Below are 27,660 nucleotides of genomic sequence, written 5' to 3'. Positions count from 1 at the left end.
CTACACTCAAATTTTTTATATTTCTTTATTTTAATGTGGGTATGCAGGCCTTTCCATATTGATTTAACTATTTAATCAGTTTTAAAGTCAGTTCAGAGATCAGTTTTAAACTGTGCAACAGAGCTCTGCTTAATTTTAAATCTGTAAAATCTAATCCTAGATTAAACTGATCTTTATTGGTGCAACTCAGTCGAAAACTGTTTGACTGACACTCTGGATAATTAAAAACAGAGCACTGATAATGTCATGTGACCACTGGAGCATTTCAACTCATGGATGTGTTGAAATGAACATGAAAGTGCACTATTTTGTTGGGACAAATTACCTTTTTTCTTCTCTTTTTTTTAAACCCTTTTTTTTACCCTAACTTGTCTGAGTAATGACTTAAATTTCATTTTAAAATGAATTCATAGTTAAAACATCTATGAGACTCCTGTGTTTCTGTGTTCAGGAACATTTAGATTATTGTTAAAGGAAATTAAATTAAAATGTAAAGTGTTAAACAGCTTCTGCTCACTTTACTTTAAGGATAATGGTCCGTCTACTCGTCGGGGGCGTAGGTGTAACCATCCCCGCAGTCCTCCAGAGGGGGGGTGAGGGCCCGAGGAGACGGGGAGCGAGGCTCCTCCTCATGCAGCTCCACTGAGTTCTCTTTGATGGTGCTCCTCCGGCTGATGCTCCCTCCGAGGGCAAAGCTCCTGATGCTGCTGCCGCCGCCGCTGCTGCTGATGCTCCGGGGGCTGGGGCTGCCGTACACCGCCTCCCCGCCGCCACTGCCGCCACGCCTGGGAACACCCGACACATCAGGAGGAAGAGAAAGAGGAGGAAGAGGAGGGTCAGAAGGAGATGAAGGATAGAGGAAGAACAGAGAGCAGCGTTGCAAAGCGAGATTTTGTTTTAAAAAGTTGAAGCCCCTGAAATGTTGCAGCAGGTGTAAACTGATGAGGAAGTTGAAGTAAAAAGCCCGCCGAGGAAGAGGAGAAGTTCCCAGGAAGCTGTGAGGACAGTTTAGTGTCTGAGGACAGGTGTGAAACAGGACACGAAAGGAGGAAGAGGAAATGGGAAATCACAAATGATCTCATGCCTTCACAGTTCTTTTCTCAGACACGACAAAGAGTTTAATTACAAAGGAGTAGGATAAAGAATGAATGTAGTTTCTGTCATTGCAAACCCACACAAGAATATTTTCATGCTTTATTTTGCTGTCAGGCAAAAAACTGCTGCTGTGTAAGCCAAATATCACTCTGTCCAAACCAACCAAACTCCCTCACAGAACACTGGAGCTGTTGGTCTACTGCTGCCTCGATCTGTTGTTTGTTTGTTTGTGTTATTGTGTGACTTCAGTCTGTTAAAGGGTTGATTCTCATTCACCAAAATCAAAAACAAACAAACAGATTGTTTTTATTGTTTTCATATTTTTGTATGTTTGCTTTTCTATATTTTTATGTCTCTTAGCACCTTGAGCTGTGAGAAACAAATCTTTGTTCCTGTGTGCTCTGTATGTGGATATGACAAATAAACAACTTGTTCCCTCCTCCACACACTTCTGGTTTCACCCAGCTCCCCGCCACTTTGCCCTGTCGTACCTCAGTTTGCTCCTGAGTGAAGCCACCTCTCTGTTCAGAGTGTCGTTGGCCTCGCTCGCCTCCTCCAGCTCCCTCTGCAGTTTCCTGCGAGCTGCGGCCATGCGCTGAGACTCCTCCTCCGCCTCCTCCAGCTGGTGCTTCAGCTGCTTCACCCGCACGTTGCCCTTCTCCGCCTGAACGGAGGGGAGAAATGTTAGCGGGAGTATGACTGATGATAAATGACAGTGGAACATTTTACTGATGTTTTGATCAGAGTTACCTGGTCTTTGTACTGCTGCGCCTGCTTCCTCTCATCCTCCATCTGGATGGTTAAATCCTTCAGCTTCTTCTCTTTCTGACGCAGATTCTTGGCGTTGGCCTGACGCTCTCTGCACAACACGATGACACAAAATATCAAAATTATTTGCTAATCATTGCATTCTGTTTTATTTATGTTTTACACTGTACTTCATGCAACCCACTTCAAAACTATCCCTTTAAATGTTAACTTTTGGAACTGAACTCTGTTTCCCACCATGCACCATTACCTGCTCTCTATCTCCAGCTGCTCCTCGACGTCTCTCAGTTTGGCCTCGAGGGCGGCGATGGAGGATTTGAGTTTGGAGCGGCCCTGTCCCTCCAGCTCCTGCAGTTTGGCCTTCAGCTCTCGGATCTGTCTCTCCAGCTGCTGCCTGGATCCCTCCTTGCTCTGAGAGGAAGATCTCTCTGCTGCCAGCTCCGCACCCAGCTGATCCACCTACACCACCGCAGGCAGGACAGGACAAGATAACACGTACTGCCTGAACTGTCCTCAGCCAGCGTTACATTCTTTCAGAGGTCTTTTAATGGTTGCAGCTCCAGACAGATTTTTTTTTCTCTTTTTGGCCAAAATGGTCTCTTTTGATCATGAAGGTTGCAGAGCCTTGTCTTGGGGACACAAATGACCTGTAACTTTTTGCTGGTGAACTCAGACAAGTATTGCTCTCAGCCCCGAACATCTCCAAAAGTCATTATCTAAATGATATAGTTAATCTCGATGGCCTCAAGAAATCTCAGATTTACCTTTGATCCTTATGTGTCCTTTAACTCCCACATAAAACTGCCTTTTTCACTTTCATAACATTCCTAAAAATCAGGCACTTCCTGTCTAAAACATAAAATTTAACTTGACTGCAAAACACCAATTACAGTCCTCACTACACCCATCTAGTCTCAACCCTCTCTAGTCCACTGCAGGCTTCAACCTACCAGCTGCTGGCTCTTCCTCAGTCGGTCATTGAGGCTCTCCACGTTGGCCTGCTCTTCCTCCAGCTCCTCCTCCAGCTGGTTGATCTTGGTGTCCAGGCGGCGCTTTTCATCAGACAGCATCGATCTGGACGGAGGAGGATGATGGGGAGATGAGAGATGAAGGAAGGTTGGAAAGTGAATGTCAGAGGGTGACATTGCCCATTCATAAGTTTTTCAGCTTCTCCACTCACAAAAAATTATATTTTTGAAGGTAAAAAAGTGGTTCAACTTCCTTTTAACACTACAAATCATGTAACTGCTACAGCCTGACTGTGGGAACAGCCAAACATGTTGGTTTTTCAAGTGATTTAGGGGAACTTGTCCCATTCACCATTTTTCTCATAATTTGAATTTTCTCTATGATACAAACACAGTTTACATGAGGTCCAGACCTGTTTTTCACGAATGAATGTATATTTCATTGGTATGAAGACCTTCTGATTTTTAAAAATAAATTATATGTCCACATTATCCTGTTTCACTGCTTTTCAAATTATATTTAAGCTTAATAGAGTTTTTTTTAGTATCAGAAAACACTCACTTTCCAGAGGAGTTACTGGCCAGTTCTTCAGCCAGCTCGTCTCTTTCTATCTCCGCCTGCTTACGAGCTTTCTCAGCTGCTGCCAACATCTGGACAGGAGACAGACAGACAGACAGGTGATGATGCTGGGATGAATAAGGCAAGACTGGATCTATATCGACTCATTTCATAACTGATGACCAGTTTTTTCTTTTGAAGCTGAACTGTCCGCAGGCCTCACCTCGTGCAGCTGAGCGATCTCGGCCTCCATGGTCTTGGATCTGCGTTCGGACTCCCTGGCTGTGGCCTGGACCTCCTTCTGGGCTGCACGTGAGTCCTCTAGCTCCCTCTGGAGGTCCTTCACCTGGCCCTGTGAGGGGAGCAGAGTGAGTGACACAGTACCACAAATAACCTAAATGAGGCAGTTTGATATTCTGTTGGGTAAAATGACTGATTTTACCAAAGTAGTCTTACAACCACACCTCATGAGAACCTGTTTATTGTGTGTGCTGACCTGGATCTTGCGGAGCTGCTTGACTGCTTCGTCGCGCCCCCTGCTGGTGGCCTCCATCTGGTCCTCCATGTCCTTCAGCTCCCCCTCCAGCTTCTTCTTGCTGCCCGACGCTTGACCTCGCTGCTTCCTCTCCTCCTCCAGCTCCGCCTCCAGCTCACGCACCTGACGGACAGACAGCAAGGAGGACAGTTAATCATTTTGTAAATTTTTGACATTTGTACATTTCCTCTTTTTTTATGCAGATTCTCCACAAAGTTTTAGAAATGAGGTCCCTGGTCTGACCAGCAGTAGATTGTACTCCACCTGTTTGAGGAGCTGCTTCCTCTTCTCCTCGCCCATCTCATCACGGGCGTGTAGCTCCCTCTCGTGCTGAGCTTTCAGGGCCTGAGTGTTGACCTCCAGACGCAGCTTGGCGTCCTCAGCGACCTGCAGCTCGTCCTCCAGCTCCTCCATCTGCGTCCTCATCTCATCCACGATGGCCTCCAGGCCGCGCTTGGCCTTCTCCAGGTCATGGACCTGACAGAATACGGAAAGAAGACGAAATCAGACATGATGTCACCTCCTGTAATAAAAAGTATCTGTCAGTCATGTGTCTCCTCTTACGCTCTTTCCCACGTCGTCCTTGGAGCTGATGAGGTCCTCCATCTCAGCTCGGAGGGCCTTCACGGTCTTCTCCGCCTCCTCAAGAGCATCCTGGTTCTCATCCAGCGCTCTGGCCAGAGCTAACACCCGCGTCTCCTTCTCCCTCGCATCTGCCTCAGCTCGATCACGCTCCTCTGCAAACTTACAGGACACTGTACGCTCCTCAGCCAGCATCTGACCAACACCAGGACAAATGGAGATAAGAACGTTGTGTTTTAAAAACCTGTCTTATAAAATGGAATCTGTCTCTGTATCAATCCACACAATATACACTCTCCTAAAATGTGTTTAATGTGTTGGACTAAATCTACTGTCCTTCTGTGCAAAAATATGCTCCAGAGTTTATCTGAAGTTAATATGAAGCTTCAGCAGTCTGAGACAGGTAAAGTCAGACCTGATCAAACTTCCTCTGCTTCTTCTCCAGGTTGGAGACGAGCTGACGCTGGCTGTCCAGGTCCATGAGGACGTCCTCCAGCTCCTGCTGCAGACGGATGCGGCTCTTCTCCAGCTTGTCGTACGCCGAGGCCTTCTCCTCGTACTCGTTGTTGGCTGCATCCAGGTCGCGCTGCAGACGCTTCTTCCCCTCCTCCAGCAGCTCCGCCGTCCCCGACACCTCATCCAGCTTCTTCTTGTAGTCCGACAGCTGATAGAGGACGAAACGGAGCTTTTACTTGTGTAAAGAAAGTACAAGTACTGATTCAACTTCTGTCTTTTTATAAAAGTGAAAAAGTACAAGCCCTAAAATGTACTTACAGTATAAAAGTTAATTGTCTTGGTACGTCTCATTTGGTCTTTTTTGTGTTGTTACATCTTTTTCCATCTTTTATCATTTTGTTGTGTCTTTTTAGTCTTGTTATATTTTCTGCGTAGGTTTTGTCTTGTAATGTAATTTACATTGTTTTTCGTGTTGCTATGTCTTTTATGACGTTTTTGTGTTGGATCGTCTTTTTTAGTCTTGTTGCATCTTTTTTGTTGTTACATTTTCTACATTGTTTTTATCTTGTTCTGTCTTTTATATTTTTTTTTCATCTTGTTAAGTCGTTTATGCTGTTTTCATCTTGTTAGGTCTTTTTTGTCTTTTTCATCATGTTAGGTCTTTTTACATCTTGTTACGTGTTCAAAGTCTTTTTCGTCCTGCTGTGTCTTTTATGTTGTTTTTTGTCTCATTGTGTTTGTTGTGTGTGTGATATACACTGATGGACCTCCTCTCACTCTAATATCTGTTTTAAGTTACTGACCTGCATGTTGAGGCTGGACACCTGCCTCTCCACGGCCCGTTTGCCCTCCGTCTCCTCCTCCAGCTGCTCCATCAGACTGTTCCTGTCGTCCTCCATCTGACGCAGACGTCCAGACAGATTCAGTTTCTGACGGGTCTCCTCCGACAGCAGCTCCTGAAGGAGGAAGACAAGGGAGAAAGAGACGAGGAGAAAAGTGTCAGTCAATCCAGACTGAAATATCTTTGGTGATTGCAAATTTCCAGAAGATATATCCTGTCGGCGTTGGTGACGTCATGTCAGTTCTTTGGGGAGAACTGAATAAAATTCACAAAATTACAATTTTATAAACTGATGTTTGTTACCTGAGCGTCCTGGAGCTGGGAGGACAGACCGGAGATGTCTTTACTCAGCTTGATGTTCTTTCCTTCCGCCTCATTCAACAAACTCGTCACGTTGTCCAGCTCCACCTGGCCGAGACGAAGAGACAAATGAGGAGGGATAAAAGAAAGGTGTTGAGCTCACAAATATATAGTTAAATCAACTTGAAAACAAATCAAAATGAACAAATTATCTGTTAATTTCCTGTTGATTCATTGTTTAGCTTTCAGTTGGTTACTGTTTAACCTTCAGTATTTAAAACTGAGATATTTGTATCTTCATATATCTACAGTAAATATACAGACCAAAAGCAGTATTTAGTTTATCGTGCTTCAGTGTTATTTCATTAGTAGTTTTATATCTCACCGTCATCTTGGAGACTCGGTCCCCGAGCTCGTTCCTCTGCCGCTCGCTCTCATTGAAGCGCGAGTGCAGGTCATTGAGCTGACCCTCCACCTTCTTCTTCTTGTGCTCCACGTCCTGTTTGGCACTAGCAAGCGATCGCAGGTCAGCGCTCAGATCTGCCGCCTCCTTCTCCAGAGCCTGCTTGGCTTTCTCCAGACCAGCTCTCACCTGAAGGGAGAGACAGTGACAGAGTCCGCCTCTGTGAGTGGTTTTAAAATGAAATAGATGTAAAGTAATAAAACAACAACCTATTGTGATGAAGGCAGAAATCTCTGCACCCAAATTAGAATCTAGACTGAACTGTAAATTGTTGTAATGTGATGCTGTGTGGTTGAACTCTACCCTCTTGGCCTGCTCCAGCTGCTCACTAAACTCCTCCACAGCCTGGCTATGTTTCTGTCTCAGGTCCTGGACCTGAGCCTCGTGGCTCCGCCCCTCATCCTCCATGGCTTTCTTCAGCGAGGCCACTTCCTGCTCACGCTTCGCTCTGTCAGTCACATACAGACAAGAGGACATCACCACAACGTATCCAACTGCGACACAGCCTGAAAAAAGTCAACTTTTATGATGATGACACTGTTATTTACATGACAGAACTGTGTATCATTTACAGTCCACTTTTAGACTAAATGATGTTAGCTTTGTCTTAAATGCAGAAAAAAAAAGAAAAAAGTATGTCTTATCAACTAGCACCATCTACTGGCGGGCAGATGAAATGCAATTAATTCATTCAGCCTCTCCAAATGCAAGCATAACATCCTGATCAAATGTAGACAATGTAGCTGGTTTTCTGCACCTCAAGGTGCCAACAACATACACAACTGATTTAAAGTCTAATTGGAATGTGTGGATCAGTCAGAGGTCGTGTATGATCATACGGACCGGAGCTCCTGCTGGGCGGCGGTGGTATCCAGGCTGTCCTCCAGCTCAGAGCGCAGAGCATTCAGCTCCTCTCCGAGATCCCGTCGGGCCGCCTCCACCTTCGCCCTCGCCGACCTCTCTGCCTCCAAGTCCTCCTGCAGCTCCGACAGCAGGACCTCCAACTCCCGAACCCGCTTCACCGCCGACCCACGCTGATTGCTCTCCTCCTCCAAGCTGTGGACAAGGACACACTTAAATAGTTTTCACCTGTGATACTGAGGACAGCAGTGAGGACATACGCAGTGTAAACCATTTTTTTTCCCTAAATTCTTTTTGTTCGGTTGATTTTTACCAACCCTGGGGGACATTTATCACTTAAAAATGACATGTTTTCAATGCCAGTACTTTCAAATAATAGTATTTATCCTCCAGCATTTTATTCCTGGCAGCAAACATCTAGACCTTCATGAGGAAGGGAAAAAGAAAAACTTTTGTTTGCTTTGTTTTACAGGTTTCTGAGGTTATTCCTGTTCGACAACATGTTATACTTATGAACATCATCTATTTGTGTTGTCCCTCTTACCGGGCCTGTGTGGCCTGGAGCTCCTCTTCCTTGGCGGCGAGCTGGGCCCGGAGCTCGGCTAGTTGGGCCTGCAGGTCGGCGTACTGCTCCTGGAGGTCGGCCAGCTCTGCCTCCACCTTCCTCTTGGCCTTCTCCACGTCCTGACGACCCTTCTCCTCCTTCTTCATACGCACTGCACACACACACACACACAGATGACAGGGAAGTCTCTTAATTAAAGCTCATTTTCAGTCCAGTGAGATTATTAAATTCATTTGATAAGTTTGAGTAATTTCTAAAGAAAAGGTCAATTCTCTGATTTCGGCCTCTTAAATGTGAGTATTTCCTGGTTTTCTGACCTTACTGACCAAACTAATCAATTAATTGATTAAATAATGAAAATAATCAGTTGCAGCCTTGATATGAGTCGAGTATTTTGTCTGTGCTGACGAACCCTCCAGGTCGGAGATCATGGACTCGTGTTTGGCCTTGAGTTTGGTCAGGTTCTTGGACTTCTCCTCCTCCTCTGCCAAGTTAGAGCTCATATCAGCCATCCTCTCCTCCAGAAGCTTTCGCTCCTGCAAACAGAGACACAAGAGCGCATAAGAACAGTGCCTGCTGTGAATCAAACACCACAAAACAAAACTGCGTCTTCTTCATGCCTTCTGCAGCTTGTTGTTCTGGTCCTCCATGAGCAGAACGTCCTCCTCCAGTTTCTTGACTTTTCCCTCCACAGCCACTTTCTCCAGCTGCAGCTTCTGCCTGGCGTCTTCCTCCTCGGCTATGTGGGCCTCCATGAGCTGCAGGAAAGCAACGTGTGGTCTGTTAACATGAGTCTTTTTTTCACTGTTAAACAACCATGAGATGCACATGAAAATGTATCTGATGTGACTTGTTTATAGACATTATAATGCAGAAATCATACACATTAGCTTTAATTGTAAAATTTGTTTTTGATAATAAAAGTACAACAATAAAGTTTGTCCACCTGTAGCTGCTGCTCCATGTCCTTCTTCTCCTGCTGCAGGGTGAGGCCGCGCTCCTCCTCCTCCTCCAGCCGGGCCTCCATCTCATGCAGGACCTCCTCTAGCTCCTGCTTCTTGGCCTCCAGGCGCACCCTCATCTCCTCAGCCTCGGCGTACAGCTCCGTCTCTGCCTGAAGCTTGCTCTCCAGCTGGGCACGCTCCTCCATCAGCTACCAACAGAGACGTCTGTCATTTCTGGAAATGTTCTTTTAAGATTAAAAAAAAAAGATAAAATACTATGTTTATTTCACCTGGGTGTGTTTCTGGGAGATGTCCTTCAGTTCGGACTCCACCTTGGCTGCCACCTCCTTCGCTGCCTTCAGTTCCTCCTCTTTCTGACCCATTTCCTCTTCCTGTCTGGTGACCTGCAGCAGCGGCTTCACCTGGACCACAGACAGACACATCCACAAGTCAGACATGGTTTCTTTTATTTATTTATTCATTATGTCATATTACTGATTCTTTTTGATATATAAGCATGTAACAGGCAGGATAATGTACAGTGAGCAGCCACTATTGTGAATTAATGGCATAAAAGTATTTTGTGTCACATAAATATGTGCCAAATATTTTTTTCTTGGTAAGTGACCATATAATAAACGGGATCCCCTTCAGGATGATTCGACAGTCAGTCAGGATTTATTTCACAATAAAGACCTGCTCACTGTACATTATCCCATAAACATTGGTGTGTGTGTGTGTGTGTGTGTGTGTGTGTGTGAGTGTGTGTGTGTGTGTGTGTGTGTGAGTGTAACCTTGGTGAAGAGCCTCCACCACTGCCAGTTCTTGAGTTTGAGGTAACAGGCGCAGTTCCTCTGGATGACCTTCATGGCGGTCAACTGCTGCTGACGTTTACTGAACGCTCTGAGAACACACACCATCAGTAAGATGTAAATGTGTTTATCTGCGTGTGTGAGAGATGTGAAATCATCTGAGATGGTAAGGTAAGTTTGTGCACTGGGCTCCTGAAATGCTGTAACAGATATTAAGATATGTTTAAATCTCAGTGTATAATCGTTAGTGTGTCTTACTTGCGGCCCAGGAAGCCTCTGGCGCGCGCCTGGAAGGCGATGATGATGACGGTCAGTTTGAGGTCTCTCTCCTCTTCCAGCTGGGCCAACACTCCTGTCCTGAAGAACATCTTACTCTGACCAATACGGTACAGGTTGGTATCCAGTTCCAGGTGCTTCACCTGAAAGATGAGCAGAGGTCCACAGTAACAAGTTACATTTGCGCCGTTAGAGTTGCTCAAGTACCTTTTTTGAGAAATCATACTTGTCAGCTTAGTTTTACACTAATTTCCAGAGACACAAGGGAAGCACAGAAGGGGAGTAAATTGGAAACCTCTGTTTTTTGCAACACAAAAGAAAGAAACACAGTATGTAACACTGAAGCAGGTCATGTCTGACCAACACTGGGACTGCAGAAATTATCGGCACCAATCTGTAATGTTCAGGCCCATCCAGCTCACCATCAGACAGCAGGCCTGTTTCCCGTCCATGAAGCCCTTTGGGATGGCGTTGGCGGCCAGAATCTCATATCTGCAAACAAGACAAACAGAAATACTTTACTGATCCTCAGGGGAAATTGCTCATGTTACAGATGCTCCCATTCAAGAACAGAAAACATATTGGAGTTGGTGGAGTTTGGTGGAGAATCATGAGCGTTCACTGCCCTCCAGTTGTCACAAGGTGGAACCACAATACTGCATTTAAATCAATGTTTAAAACACTGTTAATGTACGCATCATTTTATTTTTGTTGGGGTGTTCATTCACACTCATTACATGGTGTAGCAGTTCATATTGTTTAATGCCTCTGGAAATGTGTCTTTTAGTAGTAAAAATCCACATATGGGTAGAATTTCAGCCCTTCAGAAAGAACCTTTTTGGAACTCTTATTTTTAAGAGTGAGACGCTAAATGAGACCCTGTATTACCTGGTTAGAGGATTCTTGTGGATTTGAGTTTTCAGAGATATTTAATAACGTCATGTATTGTGCAAACAGAACTATGAATATTGTTATTGATACCTCTAAATAATAATCATCATCATCAGTATAAATATCTGTTTGCTCACCTCTGCCTGAACTCCTGGAACACGATGCGGTTGGGGAATCCCTGCCTGCAGATTCGAATGCCCTCCAGCACGCCGTTACACCGGAGCTGCTCCAGCACCAGGCTGGAGTCCATCTTCCCCGCCTGTAGAACAGCAGCAGAACAATAATCGATAAGCACCTGTTAAGTTCAGACTTTCTCTGCTCTGTAGACTGCAATGACAAGAATTCTGTCCTACAAACATTTAAGGCTTGCATAAAAGAAACACAACATATCATCTTAACTGACTGAGCTTCTCATCCTAACCCTAAGGGAGATGCCAGCCACCCTCCTGAGAAAACCCATTTAGGGTGCTTGTATCCGCGGTCTTGTTCTTTCGGTCATGACCCACCCTTCATGACCATAGGTGAGAGTAGGAACGAAGAGTCAGAGCCTTGCCTTCTGGCTAAGCTCTCTTTTCATCATAACGGTGCAGTAAAGCAAACACCATACCGCTCCCGCTGCTCCGATTCTCTGGCCCATCTCACGCTCCACTGTCCCCTCACTTGAGAACAAGACTCAAGAACAAGGACTCATTTCCATACTTGGAGTAGACAATCTACCAGTTTCTTGCTGAGAACCATGGCCTTAGACTTAGAGGTGCTGATCCTCATTCCAGCTGTTTTACACTCAGATGTGAACTGATCCAGTGAGTGTTGGAGGTCACAGATCAATGATGTTATCAGGACCACATCATCTGTAAAAAGCAGCTTTGCAGTCCTCAGCCTACTGAACTGGAACCCCTCCCTTCCATAACTACGCCTCAAGACCCTGTCCACAAATATCACAAACAGGATTCGTGATAAGGCGCAGCCAAGAACCTGGACACGGCTCTCACTTTGTGCATACAGAGATTGGATGGCCCTGAGAAGTGAGCAGTGTAAATTAACTTAATGTAAAAAGCATATACTGTATGACCTACCCTCTTTTCGTGGTTGGGGATGATGCAACGGACGAAGTTGGGCTGGGTGTTGTGCAGAGTGGTCATCAGTTTCCCCAGTGACTCCTTGTACAGCTGACCCACAGTACGGAACATGCCCTTCTTGGATTTAGTGGAGGCAGGCGAACTCTCCGACATCTTGGTCATGGTCTCCAGACCCACCACTCGATCCACTGACATGGAGGACAAACACAGGAAAAATTGAATCCTACACTGATTTTACTTCTGTCTCTGGAGCTGCAGAGTCTGGATCTATGAGGACATGAGGCCTATGTGGTTACATTCTTACATTCTTTCCACAGGTCCTGGATGAAGCTGCTGGAGGAGTTGTTGAGCAGAGCGGTCACATTGTCATTCAGAGGATCCATGTTCTTCGTCAACCAGTTGGCTGCGTTGTAGTCGACCTGGACATGTAAATGGAAGCCATGTTTGTTGATGGTGATCATGATGACAAAAAAAAAAATATATATATATGTAACAAATGATAAAGCCGTTTTTCTTATGGTCAACAAACTCTGATTAGAACGAATCAGTTGTGCAACTCAGTCTAATTATTTACAAAAGTTCAGAGTTATAAGAAGGACGATTGTCTCACTCCTGCAGCCCTCGGTGATCCTCACCTTGCCAGCGTAGTGCAGGATACTGAACATCAGTTTATCTTTGTGTTGTTTGGGTTTGGAGAATTTCACGTGACCGGTGTGGGTGTTCAGCAGCTTGTCCACGAAGGAAACATCAGTGGCTTTGGGGAACCAGCACTCCTCATCCAGCAGGGCCAGGATGCCGGGAGGGTTATTCTGAAGGACAAAGAGTTATACTTCAGGACACTGACAGGTCAAATGGCTTAAGTTAACAATTTATTTTAGAGAATGTGTGTGTGTGTGGCTCTTTACAACTATTGCAAGCCCTATTTTGTTAATTAAATGACAGGGCTTAGATATAACATTTATAATTTGATTTCGCTACAATTACAACACAATTTAGCTTCACTGTCACATTCGAACACTTGAACAATTAAAAAGATATATATTATGTGGTTAATAAACTTGATATTTGAATTTGTAATAATAATAAGTTTCTATACTAAGACACCCTATCTTTATGTCCTCTGTGCTATTTTCATTGTTCCTGGAACAACGGGACAAGCTGGACATATGGTCATATAAGGTTATCATAACACTACTGTAAGAGAGTCTTCAGGCCTGCAGGCAGAGAACTGATCCCACAGAGACGCTTTGCTTTTTCTCATCAGATCTACATGGATCACACAAACAACCTATTTTTGATTCAAAACTGTTTTCAATAGATGGTGACAGTTTCTCTCTCTGCTCCTCAGCTGCCTCTTTAGATCATTCTGAAGTATCTTTCCGAAACTGATTAACTGGAATAATGAAATCTATAGATGCATCAAACTCCTGGTTAAAGCAGATCATGTCAGGCTGACCGGCCTCTCGATGAGCTCGATGCAGGGCAGCAGGTCGAGGCCGAAGTCGATGAAGTTCCACTCGATGCCCTCTCTCTTGTACTCCTCCTGCTCCAGGATGAACATGGTGTGGTTGAAGAGCTGCTGCAGACGCTCGTTGGTGTAGTTGATGCAGAGCTGCTCAAAGGAGTTGTCCTGCAGCCGAGAAGCGTTTGAAGTCAGTGATTAAAAACAAACAGCAATGAAGTATTCAAATGTTTATTTTCAGTGAGGGTTCACCTCAAAAATCTCAAAGCCTGCGATGTCCAGGATGCCCAGGAAAGAGGCCGACTGCCTCTTACTCTTATCCAGTGTCTTGTTGACTCTGGCCAGGATCCAACGAAACAGGCGCTCGTACATGGCCTTCGCCAGAGCCTCCACCGCAAAATCAGCCTGGAGGAGGAGATGAGAGGAGGAGGATACAGATGAGGGATGGAGAGAGCCAGGAGAAATTTTTGTTATGATTCATTTGGGGAACTCCATTTCAGAGGGAAAAATTCTATTCTATCTCTTATTTATTTTCTGCGTCTGAGGTTTGGTTTGTTGTTACCTGCTGCTTGGTCTGCGCCTTCTGCACCACCTCCCTCCCCACTTTGATTCGGGGGGTGAGGATGGCGCGGGTGAAGTCGGTGACATTGATGCCCTGCAGGTGACAAACCTTCTGGGCAGCTAGAGTCGGTGGGTGACATGAAACGGAGAAGATGTCAGAGAGGTTCATAGGTGAACTTAAAGTGCTGGTGTTGTTGGTATTTTAAAGTGGGTACTTACCCGTGTTGTCCGGCATGGTTGCCTGCTCGCTGTTCCTCTCCTTCTCGAACTTGATGTTGCCCAGCTGGAGCACAGTGGACACCACCTTCAACATCCCTGCAAAGACGAGGAAAGACAGGAAGACAATCAAGATGATGCATAAATGTACAGCAATGTTGCGGATCTCCTAAAAGACTTTCTTTGGATGATTCAAGTACTGAAACCACAAATGCGGATACCAGATTTAGAGGTCCACAGTTATGGAATTCAATGAATTTGACAAATTGTTATATTCCTCACCAGCTTTTAGGATACAGGGAAAGAAATACTTATTTCATCTTGAACCTTACTGTAAGATGCTTCTGTTTGTGTGTGTGTAAATAATTTCAGGAAGATCTGCGGTGCAACTATTACCCAGTCTCTCTTCCTCAGTGAAGCCCATGATCTCCATGGCCTCCAGAGTCTCATCAAACATCATGTCATCCTCCTGACCGGGGATCTCCACGTGACCCGCCAACAGGAAGCGATAGCTGCTGAAGTCCTCCAGCAGGAGCTCCTCTGAACACACACACACACACACACACACACACACACACACACACACACACACACACACACACACACACACACACACGCACACACACACACACACACACACACACACACACACACACACACACACACAGGCACATTTCTTAACTGTCAAAACCCAGACAGCTGTTTAATATTCTGACACGTTTAGGAAGTTTAGCGTAGTTTATTATATGGACTGGAAGAAGGAGAAAAAACATCTTCAAAGATGTAGTTGCACTTTTTTTTAATAAAAATATATATATCAGAAGACAGACATAGCCAGCTACACTGATGCGTTAGTGCTCGACGTTTTGTTGATGTCATTATTTTGAGATAAGTCAAGGGCAAGTTTCTTATTAGTTTGATACTAAATCATTATTTCAAGATAATTTAAAAGTTTCTTATTATTTTGCCATACTCGGTCATTATTTTTAGATGCTAGCTCAATATTTCGAGATAATGATGTCATTATTTTGATCAAATTCTTCATTGTTGTCTGAGATGCTCATTATTTTGAGAAAACGTGTCACTGTTTTGAGACAGAAAGTCATTTTTTTTGCAAAGGTTTCTCATTATAATGATTCACAGATGTTTTTTTCCATCTCATTGGAATAAATGTTGCTGCAAGCTGCATTTTTTGATTGATGTCGTGGTAAGAAGAATTTATTCTAATTTACAGTGGCAGCCTGGCAGAGTGTAGGGTTAAATAAAACTGGAAACTGGCAAAGAGCAAGAACAGGTTCTTCTTTCATCGTTTACACGGCACAGGAATTGTGGCGAAGCAGTTTCTTTTTAGGTAAATCTCTGCTAAATATTGCTGTAAGCCCATTAAATATTAGAGTAAGAAGAGTGTTTAAGTTTTCTCTTGCTCATATTGTAGTTGCTCACCCCTCATCTTGTCTTTGGCTCCGGCCACCATGTAATAGAAGATGTGAAAGGCTCTCTCAGTGTTGGCTTGACGAATACAGCGAGACTTCTCCAGCAGGTCTGATCGAGTCAGGAGACGGTTAAGCAGATAACAACATCTGTTTTCAGTTAATGTTTCGAGCAAAATGGCATATTATTTTAGGTTTAATTCTATATTCAGAATTTAACAAACAAACAAACAAAAAAGGATACAGGTGTCAATATTGGCCCCAACAATGTAGCCGGTCACGTCAAAGTTGAGCTTGATGAACTTTCCCTGTGGACCGAAGAGACAGCAGCTTCATGACACCATCAACCGCTGAGATTAAAAATACAAGTCTGTGTGGTTCTGACAGCTGATTTACAAGCGGTCAGAAAACTTACAAATCGCGATGAGTTGTCGTTCTTGATGGTTTTGGCGTTTCCAAATGCCTCCAGGATGGGATTGGCCTGCAGCAGCTGCTTCTCCAGCTCCCCCTGCAGCCAATCACAACGTTACACATCTGTACGGTCGATCTGTTTATTATTCTGTATTCTTTTAATGGTAAATATGAACATGACAGGCAACACATGCAAAACAGACGTATGTTTAATACAAACCATATGGAAGCACATTTATAATGAAAAAAGATCCTGTAAATCATTAGAATGAGAAACTAAGTCATTATTTTGACAAATTAAGTCATCATTTTGAGAATGTTTATTTTGAGATACCGAGTCATTATTTTGAGATAATTAAGTCATTATTTCAAGATACTAAGTAATTTTTTTGATCAGGTTTCTAATTAGTTACTAATTATTTTGAGATGGTCATTGTTTTGGAAAATGTTTCATTATTTCAAGATACTAAGTCCTTTTTTTTTAGGTTTCTCATTCTAATGACTTACAGAAATTTTTTTTTCATCACACTGGAATAAATGAGACTTCAGAAGACTTTGGAGTGAAAAAAAAAAAGCTTTCTGCCACCTAAACTTTGAAGTATGAGATTTTATACTCACAAATGCCAGAGATCCTGCCTGCTGCTGCTGCTGCAGAAAGAAACAAGGAACACAAACTGATTAGAAACTCAACTCTTCTCTCTTGGTTTCTACATTTTGCGTTTTCCCCCTAACTTGGCGAGCCACATGACAGCTTGAGATGCAGCAGAGCAGCAGGGCCAAAAGTCAAGCATCAATAAATCTCGGCTAAACAAACCAGAGACAGTTCTTCACTGGATTGTGTGCAGATGAGCGAACAGCAGCTGTAACTTTCAATCAGCGTTACGGAGGATTTGTGGGAAAGATATGAAGACCTGGCACGAAGATCTCCGCTCCATTAACGGCACGTTTACTGATCTCACTGCTATTTTAGGATTTTTCTCTTTTTATATCTTCAGAGTTGGAAGAAGCCCCAGCAGCAGCATCACAGAAAACAAACATCTATCCTCACCTTGACCACAGCTGCAGCCACTGCATCCTGTCACGTACAGTAAAACATGTTAATTTGTGACACTGGACACAAATTAAGACCAATTTTTGTTTGGATAATTTGTTTAGTGACATCTACAATACATTCAAATGATAGTAACCAAACTGGTTATATCTATTTAATAATAATATAATAACATTTAATTTATCAGTTTTAATACTAATTAAATTAAATGAAATTAAATTTAGGATAGCCATTATGGAGCCAAACAGAGTTCATTTTCTCCCATCACAATCAGACATACATTATTGATCCCCACAGAGAAATTAGGTCACATTACAGTTGCTACTATCCTAGAAAAGAAATAAATTTAAGCATATATGAATCATAAGAAAATGGAAAATAGGAATATAAGAAGTACGCAAAAATGATTACTAAATATAAATTTATACTACAATTTATAACAAAATAATAATATCACAATAATAAACAAAAACAATTAACAAAATAATAATAATAATAATAATATTAACAATATATAATAAATATATTGCTGTGAAAGTTGTTCGAGTGCAACAATAATTGTATCTTGAAAACACAAAAAACTTTCAAGAGCACTTTTCTGATGAGTATCTTCAATTTTCTGAGTATTTTTTACCTTGTGGTATTGGTAGTTTTTGCTGAAATAAAGGATATGATTATTTCTTCTGCCACTGGTTTCAGTAAATATCATGAATGAGGAGCTGAACTGTGAACCAATGTGAAAAAAATGTTGTGTTTGGGGAGGATGAAAGTTTGTCATGTGTCTTTGTTAGAGGTTAGTGATTTATTCCTATCAAACTCTATATCTGTGGCTCCCTCATTGTATAATTTGTTCTTGGAATTCATTATTGTGATGTATTTATTAATTTTATTTTTTTGCTCTGTAGATCCAGATTAAAGGGACGTTTATACTCACGGGATTCACTTCCTTCTTGCCCTTGTGTGAGGAGGCGATGACAGCCAGGTACTGAATCACCTTCTTGGTGTTTTCTGTCTTCCCCGCACCAGACTCACCTCTGGGTGAGGAGTGACATGAGAGAGGAGGATGAAACGAAGAAGAGACAGAGAAATTATAACAGAGAGAGACAGAGTTGAACAATATGGACTGTGAATAAGGCCAAAGGAAGTAGTTGATTAATCCAATTGCTGATAGACAACAATTCTGATAATCTATATATCTTTGCAGACATTTTCGAAGCAAAATTGCCAGAAAATTACCAGGTCCAACCACTCAAGTTTTATCAGTATGGAGATGCTTGCTTACCCAAATTAAAGTAAGTAAAAAATACATTTGCACACCGCCCACATTGTGGGAACTCGTGTGCCTTTCGAGGACAAAACACAGGTTCCCACAACATGGTTCAGAATAGAGCAAGTCTCCAGGGAGTGGATGTAAGGCGATGCATTTGTGTGTGTGTGTGTGTGTGTGTGTGTGTGTGTGTGTGTGTGTGTGTGTGTGTGTGTGTGTGTGTGTGTGTGTGTGTGTGTGTGTGTGTGTGTGCTCACATGCATGGTACAGTGTGATGGAAAAAGGTCGAGTGTTGTATGTTTTGACTCACGTGCAGAGAATAGACTGATCCTCACGGTCTGTGGAGACAGAGAGAGAGAAGCTGATGTTAAAAGGGGGGGAAATAATGTGAAATGTTGACTGAGCTGAACTCGTTAGTTGAAGCCAAGCTGAACAGACCAAACATGAACTCTGAGGCGGTGGCGGCGGTGGTGGTGGTGCTGCTGCTTCACGCGGACACGAGAGCAAAACTGCTCTGAGATCTCGTTCAGAGGGAGATTAGCCTCCATCACTCATATCATCTAAAAATAGCAGGTGGATGCGGGGCTCCATCGCTGTAATCTTGTCTCCCTGCTCCATGTATGGCCATTCTGGAGCTGAATGGAAAGTATGGAGTTGGTCTGAGGTCACCGGTGGACCATCCAGAGACGAGACGGCACGCTCGGAGGCTTCAGTCAGGGCTGCGCACTGCCAACTTTTATTTTTATTTAACTTTCATTTGATAATTGTATGTGTGTTTGCTGTGTCATTAAATCTACCACAAAAGGTTTATAACTGGTTATGAAATTATGTCAGTTTGATGCTGATGCTTCTGTTTGACCTACATAAGCAAACGAGACCATCAGCAAGAAGATCATTTGTTTCTATGTAGTTATTCTTAATTCCTGCCTCCAGGTCAGATTCTCCTCGAATTCAGATTAAACAAGTCTGTGTTTACATTTTTCCAGACAAAGTTACAATGAATAGTATGTTAGCCAGTTAAAAAGCAGGAGGTGGAATCTTTTATTTACATAACTTTAGATAATTAGAATATTAGATCATTTTAGAAGTTTAGAAAACTTCTTTTTTATTTTTTAAACTTAAGACCCTGAGTTGAGCTCAGAGTCTTAACTATTTTTTTTACAGTGTAAAATCAACAAAATATTAAAGCCCCTTGTAGCAGCTTCAAGCACTGAAAAATATATTTCAGACAAAGCTAATTACATAACAAGGTCAGTGGATTTTCTTCAATAACCAGGTCATGATTTCTGTGAAGAGAAATGTTGTTGCTGTTGAGGTTTTCACATTTTGCCACCACAAGCCGAGCGCCATCTAGTTCCTTTATATTTCAGAGGAGGCAGACATCTTTACGGCTTTTTACTCCAATTCAATATCTCTTTCTCTTCATCTCCACACTGTATGTTGGTGTTCAGTTTGCTGTCTGCTGTAATTTAATTTGCCCCCACTGACACAAATTGTTAGAGTGAAACTGCTAAACTTATCCTGGCTGCCTTGAAAAAAAACATGAGTATTGCATTTTTAATTAAAGAAACAAACTATTATCAATAATGTTAAAGAAATAAACAGACAGAATTAGCGGTGTTTTCCCAAAATACTGCTGGTTCTGTGGTGTTGGCATTTCAAATCTGAAGCCTGCAGTGCACCACAGGAGCATCAATTAACACACATCAAATGAGGCATATCAATCATTGATTTTAGTGCGTTTGGGCCTTTAGACCTTAAAACAAGAAAGTGAGTATTAATTAATTCATCAGGTGTGACTTTAAATAAAAAACAACCAACAGGCTGCTGTGACACACACACACACACACACACACACACACACACACACACAGACAGACAGTTACCCTGCATCATGTTCCTGTAGGCGTTGTCTGTGATGGAGTAGATGTGTGGTGGCACCTCGTGACGTTTCTTGCCCTTATACATCTCGATGATCTTCTCAGAGTAGATGGGCAGCATCTTGTAGGGATTCACCACCACGCAGAACAGACCTGAGTACGTCTGTGAGGTGGGGAGGAGGCGACAGGAGACATCCACACCGTTTTACACCCTGACGTCACAGCGGTTAGGTCACATCACAGTCAACTTCCGGTCTGCTTTGTTAATGTTTCTAAATACACTCATGTTGCTGAATGTTACGTGCCACAGTGTCGTGTGTTTCTCGCTGTGCTCTCAGTGTTCAGGTACTGCACCTCCTCCTGCTCCTCCTCCTCACAGCTGCAGTGATTGGCAGCAGCTGTAAATCTGCAATCAGGCCTGGAGCTTAAAATCAGGAAGACGGGCCCAGACCTCAGTCTGTATGGATGGGAGCAACCTTTGCTCCTGCTGCACACCCCTGCCTCCTTTTGAGTGAAAACAACCACTCAAATGTGACTGGTGGGTAGGTTGAAAAAGTATCTCATTGCGAGTATTTTGACTGATATTGCATTTTTGCAGGAATCTGTACCAAATGAATGTCTGTAGAATCTAATGTGTAGGACAGGATATCTCTGCCTCACAACAATCATATAGTTAAAAGTTTTTGACACATTTTGCTTTTACCAAATATTGTACCTCCTGTGATCTGAAAATTGCAGAAAGTCACATTACGATTTCATTAAAATTTAAATTAACTGCAGAGGCCTACTGGTGGTAAATACATTCTGAGGTCTTTGCCAGATTAAATGCATAAAATAAGAAAACCGTTAAGCTTTTAGGAGTCCAGATCCTCTGGCTTGCCACATGAGCAGTTGTGCTGTGCCTTTCCTTAAATTTACTCGGTATATCATCCACATCTGCTTTATTTTACTGTTTCATGGTTGCTTTCAGCTGATAGAAGTTGTGTTAGGTCACTGCTGATGAAACCAAACATGTCCTGCTTCATGTGCTGCTTCATGATAAAAGCTTTTAGATGACAAAATAATGTGGGACTTTCAGTGTAAAGAATTTAAAGGCAATAAAATGCTAATCCACTGTCTAGGCTGATAAAAGATAAACCAGGCAGCACATTTGTATGAAGAAGGAACAAAACAGGTGCAGTTACTGACGGAGGCAACAAGCCTTTATTTCCTCTACATACGTGCCATGTTTCCATCTCTGCCGATCAGCACTGAAGCCAACAAATACCCATTATTTTCAAATGACAAGGTTGCACTCATCTTGTGCTCCTGCAGGTTCCTGCAGCCTGCCTGAGCTTCCTCAAGTCTGGGGAGGAATATAATTAATATACAGTCTGTGTCTCCAACTCACTGTTTGGACTGCAGTAGTATTTTTCAGATGTGCAAATGTTACATAACTTCTTTAACGCTCTTCATTCTCAGCAAGTCAGCATTTAATTCACCAAGTTCGCTTTGTTTGGATCAATCCAACAAGAACCATGAAGAAGTAACACAACATTACTGAGCTCCAGTTGGAAAAAAATACACCAAAGATTTTTTTTGTGTGTACAAAAACAACAAAGCAGTCGACTGGAAGTGAACTGCGGTATACAAAACATGCAGGTCGAAAATTACAGAAGGAGAACTTCCAACTTCACTCAGTCTGACAAAGAACGGTTAATCAAGGCTAAAATTAGTGAGCTAATGCTTAGCTAACGTTAACTTAATAGCTAATGAACTTTGAAAATCAATGAGGCTGGAGACTCACTGTTACATTTTGACTTGTTTTGGACTCAAAACTCAAAGTTTAGGACTTGGGACTTGACTTAGGACATTGGTGCAATGACTTGAGACTTGCAGAACAATGACTTGGTTACAGCTCATATCCAGAGTTGAGCGTATGATGTTTTTTTTTTTGCTGCTCAGATACTGTCTGCTCATATATGGACTGGAGGGACTGGAGTTCTTAAGTTCCAGTGATCTTCATGGCAGTCTGTATTAGATGCATCAGATTTGGGTTTTAATTTTACATCCAGTACCTTATTAGACTTTGTAAGACTGACTGAACAAATAAAAACATAAGCTGTTGATCCTTTCAGTACATCCTGAGTCTATGTCGAGAGCAGAGTGACGGCACTCAGTCCTTAAACATGGACTTTTCTACCTGAACGTGGAGTCAGTGTGAACCTCAAAGGGTTTTATAAGGAGAAGCAGCGGGTTCCCTCTGATCTGCAGTCACCTGCTGACCTCGGCTCAAGTGGCCTCTTTTTAGTACACAGCTCTCTTTATATTCAGGTTTTCATGTAGATGTTAAAGTGCTGCACATTCTTTCTTTCTCCACAGTCAGTTTTAAAGCAGCAACGTGTTGCAATGGCACATGCAAAACTGAGCACCGCAGTCCAAATAATGAGTTGGAGCTGGAATAATAGGTTTAATACACAATCTATGGTTGAAGTGAGTTGTTTCCCCTGCCTCTGTTCTTCAGACAAGCTTGGGCCGGCTGCAGAGCACTGCAGGAGCACAAGAACAACATTATAAATTGACACAAGGAACTTGTCTACTGGCAGTGGGAAAAGGGTTAATTGCCTCTTTTTTGGCAGGTTACCCAGGTTTTGGTGTAGAAACAAGTGACGACAAGTCCTCCGCTGTGAGCTGATCAGCTGTTTAGCAGTGGGCTTTTGTTTTCAGAATAACAGGCTTAACTTTACATTGACAATGCGTGTTTGTGTGTGTGTGTGTGTGTGTGTGTGTGTGTGTGTGTGTGTGTGTGTGTGTGTGTGTGTTCCTCACATAGATCAGGCTGGAGAAGTATCTCTCTCGCAGGTTGTGGAGGACGGACGCCTCGTTGAGGAAGGTGAGAGCGGCCATGTCCTCCACCTTGCTGAACTTGGGCGGGTTCATCTTCTGGATGTCGTCTTTGTTGATCGTCACTTTCTGACCGTTGGAGAGCTCCACCAGCAGCTGCAGCCAAAAACACAATTATTAATGCAGCTTCGTGTTTTCCAGTGAGCATAATGTCACGTAACGTTCCTGACTGAGCCAGAACATTTCTGAGGATGAGTGAGGAGACATCAAAACAGCTAGTTAACGTTACATTACGAGCTCGATTAAATCCAGTGTGTTTTCCTTCCAGTGCAGCCCCTCGGTCAGTTTGTGGTCAGCATTAAAGCATTAATATATGAAGGGTTAAAAGTCGTAGTAAAAAAAGAGGATCATCAGATAGCGATGACATCATTACCTGATCACCCTTCTCCTCCTTTACGCTGGCCGGCTCGAAGCCCTCCCTCTCCGACGGCACCCACACCATCTTCTTGGCCGCCCAATCGGCTTGCGCCAACCCGCTGTTGTGAAAGTCATTTTCCAGGAAGAGGTACTTGCTGTCGTCTGTGGCCGGGTCAGCCATGTTGGAAATATCACTGTTGGCGATTGACTCGGATGTGCAGCTGGTGTCAGCGGCGTCGGAGTCGATTGCTGGTGGTTCAGAGGCGGCTGAGCTGACGTCTGGATTGTCGCTGGCGACTGGGTCAGCCTCTGCTGGGTCGATGGGAGTCGCGTTGACCTCTGATGTCGGTTTGACCTCTGACCTGCGGACACAACGGAAATCAAACATTGAAAAGATGAATTATAATGCCTAAGTCACGTCCCTTCTGGTGGACCCACCACTGTCAGACTGTGAAGACACATAATTAGAAAGATCACACACCCAGAAGTCGTGCAATTGACATCACAACCTTCTCCCTTCAAAAGGTCACGTTAGCCATTGAAGCTACGAATTTAGGGGCATGACTTAGACACTCTATTTGACCTCATGGCCAAACCGTGTAATGACAGCGGCAAAAGAGACTTTTCCCCCATAAGTTTACGCTGTGCTGCGATTTCAAGAATCCAACCCTGTGGCAGACATCATGCGTAACCACATAAAAATGAACAATCTTCCTGCAGGTGGTCTCGTTTGCTTATGTAGGTCATATGGAGGCATCAGTATTAAATTAAGATGGTTTCATTACTAATTAAAAACGCTTGTAGTAGCTTTAAAGTTTGAAAAAATCTTTAGCTCCAACGATTAAATGGTAAATCAATATTTTGATAATCAATTAATTGTTTTTAGTCATTTTTTGATAAAACTAAAGACATCTGAGGACGTCATCTTGGGCTTTCGTGAACACCATTTTCTGACATTTTATAGACCAATCGTGAAAATAATCGACAGATTAATCGATCACAAAAATCATCATTTGATTTTGGAGGCCCCTTGTGGACAAAAGCAGAATTGTCTCCACCACCATAACCATAAACTATAATGACAAAAATAGAATTATGGATATAAAATCCTCTCCTGTTTCATAAAAAAGTAAAATGTCTATTTTTTCTGATTTCAAGGAGAATCCAAACATTTAGAATAACTATAGAAACAGTCGATCTTACGGTCTGGTTTGCTTATGTAGGTCGTATAGTGACAATGGTGTTAAATTTAAATTGTTTCATAGAACTAAAAACTCCTTGTAACAGCTTTAAAGTTTGAAGAAATCTTTAGTTATTATCCATCAAGCATTTAATCCTAAAAAAACTAAACATCTTCATCAAATTTTGATTCAACATGCAAATATTTTTTGATGTACAGAGCAAAATTAAAACATAGCATCAAGCAAAGTAGGACAAAACATCAGTCACAGTCGCAGTCTCTATAATTTAAAGCTGCTACAAGGAACATTTACATAACAGCTGCAAAGATCACTTAGTTAATCTATTAAATTAATATTAAACTATTTTGATAATCAATTAATTTGTTTCTAATCATTTTTTAAATAAAAAGTGTTTTTTATTTAGCTTCTCATATGTGAATATGTCCTGGTTTCTTCACTCCTCGATGACAGTAAACTGAATATCTTTGGGTTTTGGACAAAACAGTTGAGGACGTCATCTTGGTCTTTCATAAACAGGATTTTCTGACATTTCATAGAGCAAAAAACTAATCGATTAATCAAGAAAATAATCAACAGATTAATTGATTATGAAAAAAGTCATTATTTAGATTTTGGAGGCCCCTTATGGACAAAAGCGGTAGTGTTCCCGCTGTCATAACCATGAAATACAATGTCAAAAATAAAATTATGGAAATAAAATCTTCTCCTGTTTGATTAAAAGTAAATGTAGGCTAATTTTTTATCTGATTTCAAGGAGAATAGAAGCATTTAGAATAACTACAGAAATAGCCAATCTTCCTTCTAATGGTCTGGTTTGCATCAAATTTAGATTTTCTGTTAAATTAAGACCGTTTCATTGAGTTAAAAACTTCTCGTAGTAGCTTTAAGCTTCAAGCAACTGTGCAGATATTCTTTCTTTATGCACCATCAGCAAAGAGCATCAGTAAAACACTTTTAAACACATTATTTCTTCCTCCTACTTTGACTCAGCCTGCCTCCTTTCCATCACACACATCATTTACATTTTTCATGTTTCAGTGAGCTGCCTGACAAATTCTGCTGATAACGGCCTCGGCACATTTCCCTAAAGGTTTCCAATGAGCTACTTACTCACTTATCCTTGTCTCTGTCTCTTCGTGCAGGTCACAAGGCTGCTTTGACCTCTCATTGAACAGCAGGCAATAAAACATGAAAAGTAGCAGCAGCAGCACACAGATAACCCCTATAATCAAACAACTGAGCTGCCATGCTGGAATGCCCATGTTTGGCTAACCCTTTGCTCCTGGTAGCTTGGTAGCCCAAAGAGGGATGCTAGGGACTTAGCAGGCATACTACCTTATAAGGTGGCAGCTCATGTGTCCAGCCAAGCTTACCGTTTACACCAAAATGGTGACATGTCCCAAGGTGCATCCATGTGTGGCCAAAGTGGGCACACAAACAGAGCAGGTATGTGAGCAGGGATCAATATCAAGCATCTATAATGAAGATTTCTAACATTTTTACAGAAAAATATGAAGCTTTGAGTGAAATTAAAACACAATAATGAATAAAATTCCATCCAGGAGCTCATTTAATCTTCTTTGAAAGATTAATTACGAATTTAAATTAAACTTTTTCATTTAATTTTTTTTTTTACCCTTCAAAAGCAAATATGAACACAAACTGCTCTTATTTATGGCTCTAATGTGCCATAAATATGACTTTTAGTTTTTAAAAAGCTCTTTTTTTAAAAGTTTTGTTGCATGTTTTTTTCAGTATGGATTAAACATGTTGCATGTTTAAACCATATTCAAAGCCTCTGTGCTAATTAAGCAGCAGAAGTCCTTGCATGTTAATAGTCTCCACCTGCCTTCAGCACTGAATTTGTTTTGTTTCATCTGTGAGAGGAAGAATAAAGCTTCATACTCACCGTTCAGCGATTCAGCCCTCAGTACAGGATGCAGGGAAGTGAGAGTATCATGTCAGGTAAATGAAGTGACGATGATAGTGATGATGAGGATGGTGGTGTCCTCCTCCTTCCTCCTCCACAGCTATTTAAACCGGCCCGCGACACCTGGGGGTGGAGCGGCGGCGCGCGACCCGCTTCGTTTCCAAAGTTGGCAGCGGACACGAGCGACGTCCGTTAGCCAATCAGAGCGAAAGGAGAGGTTTAATTGCTCTGGCCTTTCAAATTAAAAGCTTTGAATTGTGCATGGAAGTAGAATGATTTACTGAAACTGAATTATTGCTTGCATGACTGTATTTGGCAGTTAGACTAATAAGTAAATTGAGTAGGGGAGAGTGGGGAACCCGGGTAAGTTGTAACACTGGCCACATCTACAACAGCAGAGGGAGATTTCTTAACAGTCCCTCCAGGATTTTGCAGAATATTTTTGAGATTGTTGCGGCTTAACATGCCTGATTTCATGGCAGCTTTTATAAAAGATTGCGATGCCTGTTGAAATGTTTTTAGGCTTTTTTGCATCAAAGACAGCTTGTTCCAGGGAGAACAAATCCGCACTCCAAAATAGCTCACAAATACAACAATTCTAACAAAATATGCTGTATTTGTAGATGAAGAAGTGCACAGGGCATCGATGAATGTCAATAACAATGATAATAAATGACTGGGTTCATTGTGACGTACATGTAGGATGTCATTTGCAGAAAAGTTGCAGAGTTGCAAGGCTGCGCAGAATTCAGTTTTGCAGTTTCAGGATAATTCATGTATTCTTTCAGAAAAAAATACATTTAGTTAAAGCAGACAAGCATATGATTATATTAGCGGAAAAAAACTTTTTATTTGTTTATTTTTCAGTGAAAAGCTAATGATACTCATTGAGGACATGAAAGCATGCTGGTCCTCTAAATAAAATAAATTAAAAAAAATCACCCAACCCCATTTCAAATCATCTGAACTATCCCTTTAAGTGTAAAGTCAGACTTCATGCTGGTTGGCTTGTCGT

The 27,660-nt window shown here is 42.3% G+C and overlaps 1 protein-coding gene across 4 annotated transcripts; it reads right to left on the bottom strand.

Moving 5' to 3' along the window:
* Positions 1–101: 101 nt before the first annotated feature.
* LOC146309097 (uncharacterized) lies at positions 102–24,154 on the bottom strand. 4 transcript variants are annotated; one of them, XM_084744692.1, is made up of 43 exons: positions 23,530–24,154; positions 23,082–23,252; positions 20,280–20,436; positions 18,704–18,731; positions 18,061–18,160; positions 17,124–17,150; positions 16,694–16,723; positions 16,080–16,172; positions 15,909–15,972; positions 15,678–15,776; positions 14,631–14,774; positions 14,238–14,333; positions 14,020–14,138; positions 13,710–13,862; positions 13,452–13,625; positions 12,631–12,804; positions 12,300–12,414; positions 11,993–12,183; positions 11,054–11,175; positions 10,448–10,517; positions 10,008–10,168; positions 9,732–9,840; positions 9,228–9,359; positions 8,940–9,146; positions 8,614–8,751; positions 8,406–8,529; positions 7,973–8,144; positions 7,411–7,623; positions 6,871–7,015; positions 6,490–6,696; positions 6,108–6,212; positions 5,767–5,919; positions 4,923–5,171; positions 4,490–4,702; positions 4,190–4,402; positions 3,887–4,048; positions 3,614–3,742; positions 3,394–3,482; positions 2,814–2,937; positions 2,114–2,322; positions 1,846–1,954; positions 1,587–1,759; positions 102–785 (listed from the first exon to the last, which is right to left on the bottom strand). In XM_084744692.1, exons 1-43 carry the CDS (start codon positions 23,899–23,901, stop codon positions 542–544), a joined length of 6,279 nt encoding a protein of 2,092 aa, XP_084600818.1. In that variant the 5' UTR covers positions 23,902–24,154; the 3' UTR covers positions 102–541. The 4 variants fall into 4 exon arrangements, with proteins under 4 accessions (XP_084600818.1, XP_084600817.1, XP_084600815.1 ...); XM_084744689.1 differs by lacking the exon at positions 102–785 and adding an exon at positions 873–1,015; XM_084744691.1 differs by lacking the exon at positions 17,124–17,150.
* Between the last annotated feature and the right edge of the window lie 3,506 nt (positions 24,155–27,660).

Source organism: Lutjanus erythropterus, chromosome 19 (genome assembly GCF_056507025.1).
Source record: "Lutjanus erythropterus isolate fLutEry1 chromosome 19, fLutEry1.hap2, whole genome shotgun sequence".
Lineage (NCBI taxonomy): Eukaryota > Metazoa > Chordata > Actinopteri > Lutjaniformes > Lutjanidae > Lutjanus > Lutjanus erythropterus.
The sequence above is the reverse complement of the archived record's forward strand: the minus strand, read 5'-3'. Positions and strand labels throughout refer to the sequence as shown.

Excerpts from the sequence above, each read along its gene's own strand:
- LOC146309097 (XM_084744692.1), bottom strand. The coding sequence starts at position 23,901 with ATGTTTGATTTCCGTTGTGTCCGCAGGTCAGAGGTCAAACCGACATCA. Across the intron at positions 8,752-8,939 it reads ACATGGAGCAGCAGCTACAG|CTCATGGAGGCCCACATAGC; the intron begins GTGGACAAACTT and ends GCTTTCCTGCAG. Across the intron at positions 2,938-3,393 it reads GCCAGTAACTCCTCTGGAAA|ATCGATGCTGTCTGATGAAA; the intron begins GTGAGTGTTTTC and ends TCCTCCGTCCAG.